General features: G+C 36.8%; 1 protein-coding gene across 8 annotated transcripts in view; it reads left to right on the top strand.

The window, feature by feature from the left end:
- oxr1a (oxidation resistance 1a) overlaps positions 1 to 17081 on the top strand; it is a 158188-nt gene that overhangs the window by 133938 nt on the left and 7169 nt on the right. For 5 of the 8 annotated variants that reach the window (XM_051866234.1, XM_051866233.1, XM_051866235.1 and 2 more), the window contains 5 exons: positions 285 to 469; positions 1637 to 2295; positions 7080 to 7242; positions 11239 to 11404; positions 16451 to 16531. In XM_051866234.1, the coding sequence (XP_051722194.1) occupies positions 285 to 469; positions 1637 to 2295; positions 7080 to 7242; positions 11239 to 11404; positions 16451 to 16531 (1254 nt within the window). Of the gene's footprint in view, positions 1 to 284; positions 470 to 1636; positions 2296 to 7079; positions 7243 to 11238; positions 11405 to 11765; positions 13878 to 16450; positions 16532 to 17081 lie in introns of those variants that run through there. The other 3 variants (XM_051866240.1, XM_051866232.1, XM_051866239.1) reach the window with 2 other exon arrangements.

The following is a 17081-nucleotide window of genomic DNA, read 5'->3' as shown; positions in this document are numbered from 1 at the left end:
ATTGTTAGATAAAAAGTCGCAATTACCTTTTTTATTTTTTATTTCATGGCGGAAACAAGCTTCCATAGGTCTGGGGCAGGGCGTTAAATGCATTGATAATTTTAACACGTAATTTTTCTCATAACTAATTAATTAAGTTAGCGCATTAAATCAACAGCCCTAATTAAAATGATTACATTTATAAAATAAAAAAAATAAAAAATATATATATATATATATATACACACACACACACATACATACAGTATATAATGTGTGTTCATGTGTAACTCCCTCTGTCGCAGGGAGTTGTTAGTGGGGTGTTGCTGGTGACGCCCAACAACATCATGTTTGACCCTCACCGGACGGACCCTCTGGTTCTGGAGAGAGGCTGTGAGGAGTACGGGATCATGTGTCCACTGGAGGAAGTTCAGTCTGCAGCAGTCTACAAAGAGATCACCGACAGCAAGATCCGTGACTCCGTACCCCCGTAAGACCTCTCACTTCGTACTGTCACAGCACAGCACACACCTCAGCAGATTAAACCAGTGACTACTACTTGCCTAAGACACATTAGTATTTAAATACTACTATAAATGCAGTATCAAATCATTCATTGAAAACAATTGAATTTCTTTGTAAATCAGTTTGAATTGAATGCAAACTAAGTTCTTGTCCTTGCTCTTCTATAAGTGGCACAAAGGCCAAAAAATAACGTTATTAAAAAAATGACTTGAGCCACCAGACTAATGGTTTTGAAAGATTATGAAAAGTGAAAATTGCAGCGGCATTACTCGTTATTAATTGGATTCATCTTCAGAAGTCTTATCTAGATTAAAGATCTCTCATGTGACAAATCTGTATTTTGTCTGCGGTGAGCATGAGGAACCACGCTGCCGTACGATTATTTTAGATATCCAGCGTTCAGCTTTATTATACAGGAAATGGATTTTTACTCTAAGGTTAATGAAGCATGAATTCAGCCGCCTACATCTGAATTACTCACCCATTTTGATTTGTAATAAGAAGTTAATGATTTTAGCAGCGTTTCCACCCCCAGATATTTATATCCTCTGTTGGTTTATGAATGATGATGTGTTTTATTCAGCTCAGAGCTGTGTTCGTTGGTTCATCAGTCAGACGGGGTTCACTGCAGGGTTTCAGTTGTGGAGATGTGAAGCACAGACGCCTTTGATCGTGCAGATGTACAGACAGAGAGACCTACTTTTCATTTATGCACTTTTATGTTAGCTTGTACATGTATTAATTGCTCCAAATGGCTTTGATTATGTACTACCATCCCCCTCCCAAGTACGGTTTACTAAAGCACCATCCAGACAGACACACGTCATTGTGCCCTTGTCTTTCAGATGTCTCAGGCTGTTGCTTTACTGCAGTACAGCAGCTACGTCTAAAATTAAACATCACGATAAGAAGTCTGTGCATTTTAGACTTAAGATAGAAGCGTCAGAGTGATAGGAAACAGTAGTGAATAAGAGAATCAAAAGTTTCTCATGCACAACCTGCTAACTGTTACCTTAGTCACATATTATAGTACAAATCCAGCTGAAGGAAAAAAATGCCTTTATATATTAGTTTCATTAGAATATTCGTTATCTAGAAGGTGCATCTCTCATTCTTTCTGTTTGTGCCACAGGGATCTTGAAGCCGTGTTCTCTGGAAGTTCTCATCAAACGGATCAGCGTCTGCGGGAGGGTTACGACAGCGCCAGCACTGCCCCACGCAGCACCGAGGGCTCCATCTCAGAGGACGTCTTCACCGAGTCAGAGCTCTCGCCCATTCGAGAGGAGCGGCAGTCCACAGAGGAGCTCCAACAGGAGAACAAGTCATCAGGAGCCTCGTCTCAATCGGTGCAGACCCTCCTCCAGGAACCTCAGACAACTGACGTCAGTCATACAGAGGAGGAGGAGGAGGAGAAAAAGCCAGAGGAGGGAGAACCTGCCAGCGACACTGCCCAGCCCAGCACCTCGATGAGCTCCAAACAGCCAAGCACACCCACCAGCAAGGACCACCAGCAACCACCCCACTGCCAGACCGAAGGAGTCGCCACCTCCTCAGGTTCTCAGAGCTTGGCCCCTGGAGCAGACGAGGCCACAGGACAGGAAAGAAGCCCCGATGGGGCTAAACTGACCAGAGATGGTACTCGAGATTCAGAGACGGATGTAGAGGAGCTGAGGAAGATGTGGAAGAGTCACACTATGCAACAAGCCATGGAGCAGCGAGAAAGCGTCCAGCAGGCCCAGAGAGAGAATGACCAGCAACCTAAGGACAGCCAGAGACTGAGCTCTGCTGAGGGTACGAGAACATGTCCTCCAATCTCTGTCTTTCTGCCATTTGTGATGCTATCTGTGATGAACACCTTTTAAAGGCGTCATAGAATTTGTTTTTTCATTTTTTTACATTTAATTGTTTAATCATCAGTTTAATAATATATTATTAAAAAATATATATTAATACAATTTCTGTATATATATATATATATATATATGACAGTGTGTGTATAAATAAAGTAATAAAATATGTAATTTTATATATAATATATCTTAAATATACCAATTTTGTTAAATGTATTTTTACATTTTATTTTTTATACACACACACATATATATATATAAGTAAAATAAATAAATATAAAATAAAGTAAAATAAATTAAATTAATTCAAATATATAATATATTTTAATTACATTTTTACTATTTTTATATATTTTGTTTAATGTATTTTTACATTTTCTTTATTTTTATATATTTATATACAGGGGCTTGACATTAACACCCGCCAACCCATCAAACGCAGGTGGATTTCAGCAGTGCCGTGTAACGCAGTCACTCCTATTAGCCACTTTGGCGGGTTGAATCTTTAAAAATTTTTCTCTCTCATCTCTCTGACAGCGAGTTGCCACACAAACCCGCCTCCCCTCACTCACTCGTTTAATTTGTTCCAGATGAATATTGTTGGTGTTACAGGGCTTGAATTTCGGCATGGGATTGCTCATAATTTTACTCATTCCCACAGATTTTGTGCTCACACCCAAACTGCGTGCACATAAAGCTACGTCTCAATACTAAATTGAGTTCTTTTTTGCTGCTTATTGTGGTTAAACAGTAAAATACACACAAAATAATGTCAAATGCCGGTCTTGGTGAGTATTCACATAAACACAGTCCGTTATGTTTTAAGTGAACGTAACAGTTGAGAAAGAAAACGCGTGTGTAACAGTATAATGGATCTGTGCTTCAGGTCTTAAAGTGACAGCAGCCTAATTTACCTGCTGCCAAATTATGAGATAATATTAAAAATATCTATATGGCAGTTTTTCCTCATGGTATTGATGTCAAAATTGTGGCTGTGAAAATGCTGAGTGGCTAGTAACTTTGGAAAACCACTAGCCACATTGGCTGGTGAGCAAAATGTTAATGTCAAGCCCTGTTTTCTTTTGAGCCAGTGTGCACATTTAGTGTCATTGTAACCAGCATTGACATTATAGTACAGCGTTCTTACATTTTACTATCAAAGTAAGCTTCTGTCCTGGTGTTAGTCTGGCATGGGGCATGCTGGGAAGTGCTGATAACCTTGTGTTGTGTGGCTTTATTGATGGCAAGACGAGAGAGTGCTGGGAAATGAAAAGTGGCTCACCTGTTATCACCTGAGGGAGCGCAGGGACACTTTACTGCGGCTTTTACACGCTGCTTTGATCTCTTGACGCGACTGTGCCAGCAGCTTTCTGTCTGACGGCGAGATAAGCTAAAGCCCATCACAACTGACAACTGCACATGCACACCATTACATGCAACAGAAACAAAGTTCTTTCCTTAAAAGTATAGCTGAAAATGTTAATATATTAACTACAAATAATATGATTAATCACAAGTTTTTGACATTGAATTATTGAATCTGTTGGCAGACTAGTTTTATCAGTCGCCCAAGGCTGGTTATTTATTGCCTGAGGTGTCGATTTTGTATTGGTACTGATGTAGCAGAGTTGAAGTCTCTGGTCGGCGTGCATGGTCTAAAAGGGTTGTCCCTATTCTCTTAATGAGTAATGGTTGTGTTTTGGGTGTAACGTGCAAAAAAACAATCAGAGTCTCATCTCCCATTCCCTTTAAAGTTGAAGTGAAAATGATAACGTGAAAATGATAACTGCGTCGGGCTGAAACTAGCAAATAATACTTGCGTTGCGCCTGGCGTCGCATTGCGTGTTGCCTTGTTTTCCGATAAGTTGAACAAAATGTAAGGTTTATGCTTAAAATGTAAAAAAAAATAATAATAATAATAAATCATCAATAATGGGGTGAGAAAACAAAACAATTTGCATTGTGTTGTACTGAACCGAATATAACCCTATACCAAGGTACTGAATGATTATAATATTCATATTCAGTGGTATTTAGAAGGTACAGTGGTACAGGTGCAAATAATACAATGGTATGATATACACATGCCAGAGCTCTGTTATTCAGTGCTGAGCAGTATGTCCACTAGGGTCCATATAATTATAATGGAAAGCAGATAATGAAATGTTCATTCTTAGACTCTCACTTGTATATTTTTATCATTATTCTTCCATGCTTTTCAGCTCTAGACGTGCTGAGCTCTCTGTATGCCCAAGGTGCTTACCATCCCAGAGTATGAGTCATCTGCTGATAGTTATTCAACACTAACGGCTGATCTGGCTTTTAGAATGAGCCCAGGAGTGAGTTAAAGGCGTGATATCATGAGCAATCAAATCAAGCAGTTTCCTTGATTTTGTGAGATAAAAGAGTTGAAAACATATGGCTTGTTTCTGAACAAGCGGCAGCTTGCTGACATCAGATGAAAACATGAACATGTGACTGCCCACATTTCAACAATGCATATTTGTTGTTAAAGGGTTAGTTCACCAATAAATGAAAATTCAGTCATTTATTACTCACCCTCATGTCGTTCCACACCCGTAAGACCTTCGTTCATCTTCAGAACACAAATTAAGATATTTTTGATAAAATTCGATGGCTCAGTGAAGCCTCCATTGACAGCAAGATCATTTCCTTTTTCAATGCCCAGAAAGCTACTAAAGACATATTTAAAACAGTTCATGTCACTACAGTGGTTCAACCTTAATATTATAAAGCAATGAGAATACTTTTTGTGCGGCAAAAAAAAAAAAATAGCAACTTTATTCAACAATATCTAGTGATGGACGATTTCAAAACACTGCTTCATGAAGCTTCGAAGCTTTACAAATCTTTTGTTTCGAATCAGTGGTTCGGAGCGTGTATCAAACTGCCAAAGACACGTGAACTATTGAAATTTCGAAACACTTATGACATAACAAAGCCTCGTTAACTGATTTTGGCACTCCGAACCACTGATTCGAAACAAAAGATTCGTAAAGCTTCGAAGCTTCAAAATCGTGTTTTGAAATCGCTCACATTGTTGAATAATGTTGTTTTTTTGGTGCACAAAAAGTATTCTCATCGCTTTATAATATTAAGGTTGAACCACTGTAGTCACATGAACTGTTTAAATATGTTTTTAGTAGCTTTCTGGACACTGAAAAAGGAAATGGCAATGCAGGCCTCACTGAGCCATAGGATTTTATCAAAAATATCTGTTCCGAAGATGAACGAAGGTCTTACGGGTGTAGAATGACATGAGGGTGAGTAATTAATGACTGTATTTTTATTTTTGGTTAAACTAACCCTTTAAGAAAGTCCAGTCATGATGAGGTAGTGCGAATGAAGCCGTACAGATGCTATATTATTAATGTGTGAAAATGGGGTTGGACATCTGTCAATTTTTCAATCTGTCAATAAAAGTTTTTAATTGTTTAACTTTTACCAGGGATCCACCGATATGAACATTTTGGCCGATACCGATAACCGATAATTCTTCATATTTGAAAGCCAATGACCGATATATTGGTCAATAAATCTAAATCCAAATTTGTATATCATTTTTGAGAGCCTGATTACAAAAACAAAAGTTTTACCATTAAAAGCCATGTCCCAAGCACACGATTATGATGTTCTCATTATAATTTTATATAGCCTATATGACAGACTGCACATGTTGCACTTAACTGTATTTTCCTTTTTAAAGTGACTCCAATCATATTTCAAGCAATTGAAAACCATCACAGTGAACAGTGTGCATCTGAAGTGTCTCAGTTGTAGAAAATAATCCATTATTTATCGGCTTTGATATATTGGGCAAATTTTCTTATTGGGCCAATAACGATAACATTAAAAACATTTATCAGCCAATACCGATATGGTGGCCGATATATTGTGGATCCCTAACTTTGACCTGTTTTATATATTGTTAAGCTGCAAAACAACATCATTAAAGTAGTCCATACGACTTGTGCGCTAAGTTTTGCTTCGCAGCAACAACATGAAAGCACAGCAATATTATTTATATATTAAATACAAATATTTCAAGATCACAAAAGTGTATGAAATGACCCCTTAAACTTCAAAAGACTAAAATATACTTTTTAAACAATAATGTTTTTTCCTCGCTTCTTCAACCTAATGGCATGAGAATGAACTTTGACTACTGTCCCAGCGAATGTCCCTTTTTGAATCATCGAACCGTTCTGACAAATCACAAGGGGTTATTACCACAGCTCAGGACCAACTTCAAAAGTCATCTGAATTACACACCAAATTAGTCCATTGAAAATGAATGCCCTCCCACTGTGTGCTGCAGTGTAAGTAGATTAATGTTGCATTGGCTGTGTAAATGGCTTTGGCTCCTACAACACTGGTGTAAGGTGTTTCTTTCTACATCTCCCGCTGCGTTGACCTTCTAATCAGTTATTAACAAAAGATGCATTGGTTTCAGCTTTGGATCCGATCTCCCGGGCAGGGTTTAGTTCATTTGAGGCACTGTGTTTTTATTCCAGTGACTATTGAGATACTGTGCTTCTTGTCCTTGATGATTAATGTATTACTGTGAATTTTATAGACGGCCATTCAAACTTAGTCTTGTATTAGGAGTTTTTGCAAGCGTCATTTCAATTGCAGTTATTTCTTTATATTATAGTAGATGTTTTAGCTGTGCTTTTAGGATAAGCTTTTGTTTCTGTGTTTCAGGCCTCATGGTGTCCAAGGAGAGGCAGAAGTCTCACAAGTTTCTGTGTCTGCGGGTGGGCAAGGCCATGAAGAAGACATTTGTGTCCAACGCCAGCGCCTCGATGCAGCAGTACGCACAGCGTGACCGCAAGCACGAGTACTGGTTTGCTGTTCCCCAAGAGAGGTGAGTCAGACATGTGGACTCAAACTTCAGTCCTGCACAGCTTGTGTCCATTATTCTTATAAAATCTGCTCCATATTGCACTTTACTCTGGCAGAACCACTCACTTAGACAAGAAGAAGCCATTTGACTGACATGTAAAGTGACCAACAATAGTTTTTTTTCCCCTGTGATATTTAGGGGTAAGGTTATGTGAAATTGCTGAAGGATATCTCTTTTACATGCTGCTAAGACCGCAGTTACAGTGTCAACCAATTCTTAATTATTTATTTGTTTATTTACTGATTTTCATATTGGACATCACAGCAAAAAAATTCAATAAATAATTCCATTTTAAATATTTTTCTTTCCTGTTTTGTGTGGATAACACTTTACAGTAAGGTCTCGTTTGTTAACATAAGTTAATGCTTTAAAGGGGACCTATTATGCCCCTTTTCACAAGATGTAATATAAGTCTCTGGTGTCCCCAGAATGTGTCTGTGAAGTTTCAGCTCAAAATACCCCACAGATCATTTATTATAACTGGTCAAATTTGCCCCTATTTGGGTGTGAGCAAAAACACGCCATTTTTGTGTGTGTCCCTTTAAATGCAAATGAGCTGCTGCTCCCATCCCCATTTCCAGAAGAGGGCGGAGCTTTAACAGCTTGCGCTTCGGTTGCTCAACAACAACAAAGCTGGAGAATCTCACACAGCCAAAATGACAATCATGTTATTCTTTTATGCAAATCCAGCATTAAATTGACCCTCGTTTGTGAATCAGTCTGGCGTAAAATGGCGGCATGGTAACAAAACTCTGCTACAACAACTCTTCCTCTTCTCTAAAGCAGCCCAACATGGCCTCACCCCCTTTGTTGCGTGTTCTCGGGGGCAGGGTTTATGTAAATTTTAGGGTTTGTGATGTCACCCACCTGGGAAGAAGCTCGTTGTAGTCCCTACCAGCCGTTTGTTGTAGTCCTTAAAAAGCGATGTCTGTATATTTCATGTTAACTAATGTAGTTAAGTAATGTTATCAAACGAAACCTTATTGTGAAGTGTTACCATAAAGTATTACCATTATTTTTACTACTACTACTACTACTACTATTATTATTATTATTAATAGATAATAATATAATTAGAATAAGATAATTAGAGTTGAAATGTGACCTATACATGTTTCTCTATGAAATTACACAGCTTAATTCCATTGAAGTCAAGTTGCAAGAGTTCGCTTTTATTTTAAATGAGAAATATCAATTTGACTCTGTCTTTTTATGCAATTTGCTCTCTAGTACTGAAACAGTGCTGTCTTTGTCTCATTTCATCTACCCTCTGATTCAGCACAAGCGCTCAGTGTTCTTCATCCCACTGGAACTTATTCTGTGTGTTATCACTTTATGAGATGAGTCACAGATATTTTTTAGGAAACACTTTATGGGCTAAATCAGAATGAGAGAGTCAGAATAGATTAGCGTCGACAGTCTGCATGTTAGAGAAATAACTCCAGACGTATTGTGTGGTATAGTACTGAACAGAGTCTGTACTCCTGGAGCACTGCATAGCTCTGTGACCAAACTGCTGTCTGTTGTTGTCACTGAGACATGGCCGGGCCCGGCTACGTGACCTAGTTGGGTGGCGACCCAGATGATCAGTGTGAAGTATCATGACAATGATGTGAGAGCAGGGGCCGAGAGACGAGGCTTTGAAGCTCACGCTGCTTGTCAGCCTCCTGTCGCATCCTGATGCAAGTCACACTGAGTTTTCCACGGAAATGCCTATTTAAAAAAAAAAAAAGGCAAACAAGCACTACCGTTCAGTTATGACCCAGTTATGGGTCAGTAAGATTTTTTTTTTTTTTTTTTCTTGAAAAAAGCAATATTTTATTTAGCAAAGACATTGCTAAATAAAATATTTGCATTGTTCAAAAAAATTATCACTGATCAAAAGATGTTACAAAAGATTTCTATTTCAAATAAACATTCTTTTAAACTTTCTATTCATTTAAGAATCCTGGAAATAAATGTTTGAAATAAAAGTATGAAATAAAGTGAAATAAAATATTTAATTAAATATTTCCGTTTTGCATCGCAGGAATAAATTACATTTTCAAAAAATATATTATTAAAATTATTCAAATAGAAAATGTATTTTAAATTGTAATAATATTTTACATTGTTACAGTTTACTTTTTTTACTGTATTTTTGGTTAAATGGTTAAGCATAAGAGACTTTTTCTAAAAAACATTTTCTTTTTAATCCTACTAACCCCAAACTTTTGAATGGTAGTGTACATTACAGATATCTTTTTCAGCAATATATATATATATATATATATATATATATATATATAAAAATGCAACAAATTAAGAAAAAGGTAAAATAAAGATTCACAGTATATCCACTATTTTCTACCCATCCAGATATCTTGTTAAAAACATATTTTTATCCAGAAACTCCTTAAAGGCACAATATGTGAGATTTTTGGAATAAAATATTCAAAAACCACTAGAACAATATAATATATTTTGTTGACTTGTGTACGTACATTATTTCAAACGTTTCCAACGTTTAAATCCAGAGAAATCAGCAATTTTAAAAAGCGTAACGTCCTGTGTCATTATTTTTTAAAATTAATTACATACCATTTAGCAACACAAGTCATCCAGCCTATATTAATATTATATTCTAATATCTAACTTACTGCAATGAGCAACAAGTTTCTCATACCAGCCACCGACCGAACGCACATTAACATAACTTTCAACTCACTCAAATGTATTTTTAGTATGATTGTTTTGAACAAGTAAAACAGTGCTGTGTTACCCCACAATTTTAATTTGTCAAATAAAGTGACCTGTATGAGTAGTAATTCAGCACTTGTGGCTGTCTCATTAGATTGAAATAGAAATAATGTGAATTTAAGTAATCAAATGTAACTGTAATAAAGTTCAAGTTCAGGGGAAAAAGAAGGCGGATATTAAACGTAACTTTAAATGTAAAATAGGCATAAACAACAAAACGAAAGGAGCACCAGCAGCCGACTGTGGCACTTGAACATAATAAAAACAGCAATGTATAATTTCCCAGTCTCTCGGCCCCACCTTGCTTCATACCACAGTAACGTTAATAAAACTTTATTACATTAGTTTTTACAAGATTTCTGCATAAACTCCCACGATTCCACGCTTATTCACAGCGTCATCAGCCTTTTTTTATTGTTTTCAATAAGTTACCTCTTACATACTGTGCCTTTAATAAATAAAAGTGGAACATATTTCAATATTTGGATTATTCTGTATCCTACCAGTAAAAAGGTGCAGTAAGCGATTTCTGAGAAACGCTATTGAAAATATTAATCAGCACCTAAACAATTTTGTGAATATTTGTTCGATGTCTGTATGTGTGCTGAAAAAAATATTGTGTTTGTACATGGTCCTGGCTGTGTAAATAGGAGAAATAACCACAGATCCACAGATCACCAGAACACTTTTGTAGCTTATCAGCAATGGGGGCGTATGATGAAGGAGAGTGAGCAAGAGGGACATTTGTAGAAAGACTGAAGAAAACTGAGATATTACCATAAAGGAAAAGGTCAGAGGAATATAATTGGAAGAAGAAAAGTTATGATCAGGCAAAAGGGGCCCATGTTAATATTGGAAAAGTTTTCCAGTGCTGGAAAGACACTAGAGAGCGGAAAGGCCTGAAAACGGACACAGAGGTTGATTTGTTTCTGCTCAATACGTGAGTAACATTGCATTCTTCTGTTTCTCACAGAACCAAGATATGCTGTTGTATGTTTTTGGGTGTCGATTTCAAACATCAACAGTGTTTCTCAGAAATCGTTTACTGCACCTTTAACATATTTAACAATGTCTAAATCCATTCTACAGAATTCCTCAGATTTTTCCCAAAAATCAGAGCAGAAAATACTGAAAAATTCATCAGATTCTGACTCATATACAGTTAATAGATGACATGTAGTATAATTTTTAACAATGTATTTGCCATTGTTTCTCTAGGTCAGACCACCTGTACGTTTTCTTCATCCAGTGGAGTCCTGATGTTTTTGGGGATGGACTAGGAATCATCAGCCGTGATCCTGGCTTCATCGTGGTAAAGAAAATCGAGGAGTCTGAGGCAAACGAGGAGCAGCAAACTGTAGAAAGTTCAACTAAGGAGTGGGAGGTACGGCCCGTCCAGCTCCCATGTTTGGATTGATATTATATCTGTGATTTATGCCTGTGTTTGTTTTCACTGTGTTGATATGCACTGTATTTGATTCAGATATTTTCTCTTTATTGTATTTGCACCTGTCTTTGTGCCTTTATTGTCTGTTTCTATGTTCCAGGTGTCTGGAAGTGTCTTTATTGTGTTCCCCGCACTTCATACACCTTCATGCACCAGTCATACTTTGTTGTCAGAGCTCCTGTATTCAATCTTGCTGAATGTTTCTCAGACTGGGTTGTTTTGCACTTGGTCAATAAGTTTCTTGTGAAACCAAGATGCACTGTTCACTGTGAGCTTGCAGCTGGTGTTTTGCATGAGTGTGCAATTGTTTTTTTCTTTTGTTTTTTTATTATTATTTGTTTTTTTGTTTGTTTTCAAGAAAGAGGCACATGTATGCAGTTTATGCATGCATGAATCCCTCAGTCACGTCTAAAAGGCATGGTTTAGCCCGACTGTGAATAAGATACAAGCAAATCATGCCTACAGATGCAAGTGCTGTTATCTTATGTATTTTGCGTGGTGTGGTGGTCCTTTATAAAGCTCAGTTTGGATGTTTTTTACTGATTGAATAATAGGAAACATTACCGCCTGATATTTCCCTGCATGTTATTGTGTTCCGGTTGCCATATTGAAACTAATCTGTGGCACTGAGAAACCGATACTACGACCATGGCAGCATTTAATTTGACTTTAAATTAATGATGTAGGGAACAAAATAGTCTGATTTGTTATTCTAGAACTGGAGGATCTTTGCAAAGCCACATGATCTTTTGATATGAATAAGTAAAATTAACTTTCTCTGATCATGGCCACAGTGGCGGCGCGAGTCATGAACTCAACCGTATATTGTGAGCCCCAGGATACTCAGGGGGTCAATTGTAACACTAAACAAGTTAGAGTAATGACACTTGTTTAGCACATGCTCAGTCAAATTACCTCTTGAGTGCAGTTGTTTCACATAGTGGGAAATGTAGTCTGCAGTCTAAAATTGTGATGCCTGTAAATTAAAACATTGTGCGGCAGTTAAATGTTAACAAGTTTGCGGCATTCAAATATAAAATGTTAATTAAAATATCTACTTGAAGGCTTCTTTAACAGAGAATGCACTGAGACCAATCTGAGATAACATGAATCATCAGGTTTTGCACGTACTTGTGGAATCTGTCTGCTTAAGTGCTGTTGTCATGAAAGCAAAAAGAGAGGCATACTTTTCAGCTATTCACTCAATTTGTTATGCTGATAATATTATACGTCATACAATATACTGTATATATATGACAAGCATTTTGACTAGTAGTCAAAATTTTATTCTATTTATTATGTATAAGCACTTGCACTTTTGCTTTAAACACATTATTCCTGACAGCTAAAAGAATTAGTATAATTTAAAGGTGAAATTATTCAAGAAAGCAATTCTATTCTTACTTTTAGGAGTGCTCTTATTTGATATACAGCGAGTGGATTAGGATCATTTTTAAGTGTTAAATTAGCTGGGGGCGGTTGTAATACTCTGACTTCTTTTGTTAAATGTACTATTATTATTCAGTGTAAATATTTTAACTTTATTATAGCCATTGGCATGTTTCTTACACCAAAAATGACAGGTAGATTTGAAGTACTTTGTGAGTTATGAAAGAAAATGTAAAATATTACAATTTCCTCGGTTACTCTTGGTTAAGATTTGAGTTAAAGCATGTACTAAATAAATTTACTTACTCACTATGAGTACTAAATAATGTGTTCATACATTTGGTATTATATTGCCTTAATTTTGCTACTTAGTTGTTTCTCAAACCACAGTGAACAGCCCATCATTGTAGGCATCATGCTCAAAAATGCTGTCTAGGCAGGCAAGTTGCCTAAGGCAACTCATTAGGCTATTTAGTGTTCATGGTAAGTGATATTTGAAACATGGCCAGAGTGTTGCAGTTGTTCTGCTCAAAAGCAGCTTACTGGTTTAACGATAAAGGGGACTAAATACAGGCATGTTTAATACAGATAAAGAACGTGTGTATTTAACTCTGAACGAGTCCTCGTCGACAGCCTAAATGTTTTTCATAGTGTTCGTTTGGATGCCTCCGTGTTATATAATTAATCATTTGACTCATTCGCAAGCACTGTTGATAAAAATAAAATAAAAAATAAAACATTTAGAGGTCGCGTTTCGGTGCTAACGTCCCTTTAAATGCACTAAAGTCTTCCGTACACGAGGCGGAATGTATTATACCAGAGCCAATCAGAGACCGAATTGTTCCGTTTCGTGCGATGTCATTGGCTCCCAGAGGTGTCCGTCATTATCTTGTCGTCGTGTTTATATCTGAATATGGCATGTTGTCGGTCGGCCGAAGGAAGGCTGAATGTGGCAGATAGTGAGATCATGTTCTCGAAGCGGGTGAAGGATGGAAAACCACTGACTCCTAAGTACACTTATGTATGTAAACACAAGTGTGTTGTGTGAATGCGTTTGTTGAAGCGTAATGTGTGAGCGGTCTTTTGAATTAATAGCGTATAATGTCTGGCTGAGTTGATTGACGCGGGCTGTCTTTATGGGTTTGTGTTGCTGCTTTTAAAGTAAAACAGTATAAAAGTGAGATGCGACAGTCTGCTGATGTTACTGCTGTTTCATCTATGATGCTGGAGCTTGTGTGTGTGTGTGTGTGTGTGAATCAGTGGATGTCTCACCTGAGACGAGATGCATTTTTTATGAATGCTCTAGTTTACCTTCCTCCTTGTACATTATTGAGGGTTGTAAAGTGGCAACTTATCGGCTAAAACTTTTATTTACCGTCTTGGAGTAAAATGACTGCTGGCTTGATCATTTCGCTTTTACTGTCTATAAGTCAGTGTGTTGCAGGACTTTAAAGGGATAGTTCACCAAAAAAAAAAAAAACTGTAATCATTTAATCTCCGTCATGACATTCCAAATTCCAAACCAGTATGACTTCTTCCGTGAAACACGAAAGTTTAAAGGGAACGTCCTCGTTGCTCTTGTCTATATAAGGAAGGTGAATAGGACTACTAGACTTTTAAAGCTTCAAAAAAAAAAAAAAAAAGCTTAAAAGGTTAAAAAAAAATGAAAATTCTGCCATTAATTACTCACTCTCATGTCGTTCCAAACCCTTAAGACTTTCGTTCATCTTCGGAACACAAATTAAGACATTTTTAATAAAATCTGAGCGATTTCTGTCCCTCCATTGACAGCTGTGCAACTACTTTAATGATTCAGAAAGTTCATCAAGAGATCGCAAAACTAATCCATATGAATTGAGTAGTTTAGTCCAAATTTTCTGAAGGGACTCGATCGCTTTATATGCTGAACAGATTTAATTTACTCACATATAAACATTCATCAACGCACACATCAGTTATGATAAATAGAAGCTCAAGCATGCTTGCTTGACGTGCAAGAACCAATGAGGTTTGCTCTCGTGCGTCAAGCAGTTTCGGTTGAGCTGTTTATGTTCTCTGATCAATGTTTAAATGTATCATATAAAGCAATCGTGTCTCTTACTAGCATGAAATATAGACACAGAGAGTACATAGAAATCGATTTAAGACACAAACTCTCTTCGATACAAAAACATACCCTGTCTGAGTTTTTGTTTTTAATGTTAATATAATAATTTAGCCTATTATACGAGCAAGAATGCATTTTTTCAGAATATCCACACGATTGCAAATGTGACATTGATTTTATACAACAGTTCAACAAACAAAAAGGTAATATAGTAAGTGACGTACATTTTAAACACAGTATTGTCATTATTGTTTGCTCTATTTTACAACTAAATAATATTTCCAACGAAAGCCTCAGTGAAACTTGAGTCTCCAAGTAACACACAACGGTGTTTCGTTAGTGAACGAATCTGCGGCTTTGAACGATTTGGTTGAGTTAATGATTCAATGACCCGTTCATATACAACCACTTGCTTCGTTACTGAATGAATGAATTAATCGTTGCCTTACTCATTAAGACAGTGACTTGCTGCCACCTACTGGCGGTTTCAGTTTAATGTTTTAAAAGCACACACGTTTTACCATAATTTCATATTTCTCTATTGAACGTTTTTTTTTTTTTTTTTTTTTACATTATCACATAACATTAATTATGCCATTGTAATTGCATTCAGGCCACCTCTGAGCATGATTAAAAAGTGTGTTTTATATATATATATATATATATATATATATATATATATAATATATAATTTTGGAGCTTCACAGCTCCAGTCCCCATTCACTTTCATAATACGTGTATTGGCTAGGGTAAGGTATGCAGTATGACCTGAGCGTTGGTAAATGACAAAAGTTTAACCTTCTGGTGAACTATTCTTGTTGTTAACTCATGACCTGTGTTAGTAGGTCATGAGTTAAATGTGTTTTCAAATGTGTTACATACTTAATAGGTGTGGCAACCAACAAGCTGTTAAAATATGAAGGGTTAGGGTTGACATTTACTGAAGATTACATGCAGTAAAAATTCAAGGTCAGCATAAGGTGGTATTCTTGCTTAGAGGTGCGAGTTTGATTTTTGTACTCAAGTGGTATGGTCTATAAGACAAACTGTGTGATTTTAGGGCTTTCTGATCAAGTATGCAACATTTGGATGATTTTAAGAATGAGTAAATGACAATATTTAGTTTCAGTGGGGACATTGGGTGTTTGTTATTTCTATGTGGCTCTGCTATGGCTTATGTTAGCTGTTATGAATATGATTTTCATCTCTGTCTGCAGAGCTTCATGCAAAACAGTTCTCACAATCATGCAAAACACTTTCTGTGTTGTCTGCTCACATTTGTACTGTAGTTTGACGTATAGACTTTCAATCTTACACTCATCTCTTCCATATACCATAAAGACGATCATTCCTGACAGCAGTTTTCAAAATTTAGTAGCTAACATCTTGTATTAAAAGAGTCCCAAACTGCACATTCTTGTCCATATTTTGGCCTCATCTTGTCCTGCTCAGCGGTGTGTGGTTGTGTCCCCCTGTTTCTGGAGCAGGTAGTGTCATGGACTGAGTACCACCGCCGGATCGATGCGTTAAACAGTGAAGATCTGCGCTCCCTATGCAAACGTCTCCAGGTGCACAAAATCAGTAGAACCCTGCAGAAGTAGTTCTAGATTTTGTAGATTGTATTTGCCTTGCTGTGGATGGCAAGTTTGAGCCTGAGACAAAACCAAAATGTTTGTGAAGAAAATTCCATAATTTCCTGATTTTTTTTTTTTTTTCCCTATACCAAATGGCATTAAAGGGTTAGTTCACCCAAAAATGAAATTTCTGTCACTAAGTACTCACCCTCATGTCGTCCCAAACCCATAAGACCTTCGTTCATCTTAGGAACACAAATTAAGATATTTTTGATGAAATCCGAGAGGTTTCTGAACCACACATAGGCAACAATGTCATTGCACCTTTTGAGGTCCAGAAAAGTATTAAAGACATCGTTAAAACAGTCCATGTGACTACAGTGGTTCAACCTTAATGTTATGAAGAGACAAGAATACATTTTGTGTGCAAAAACAAAACAAAAATAACGAACTTTCATTTTTGGGTGAACTAACCCTTTAAGTGATTTTGTAATTCTTAGATGCACAAATTAGAACTTCATGTATCTGCAAAATTGCAAAAATA

The sequence above is a fragment of the Ctenopharyngodon idella genome, chromosome 16 (assembly GCF_019924925.1).
Source record: "Ctenopharyngodon idella isolate HZGC_01 chromosome 16, HZGC01, whole genome shotgun sequence".
In the NCBI taxonomy this organism is placed as follows: domain Eukaryota; kingdom Metazoa; phylum Chordata; class Actinopteri; order Cypriniformes; family Xenocyprididae; genus Ctenopharyngodon; species Ctenopharyngodon idella.
The sequence above is the reverse complement of the archived record's forward strand: the minus strand, read 5'-3'. Positions and strand labels throughout refer to the sequence as shown.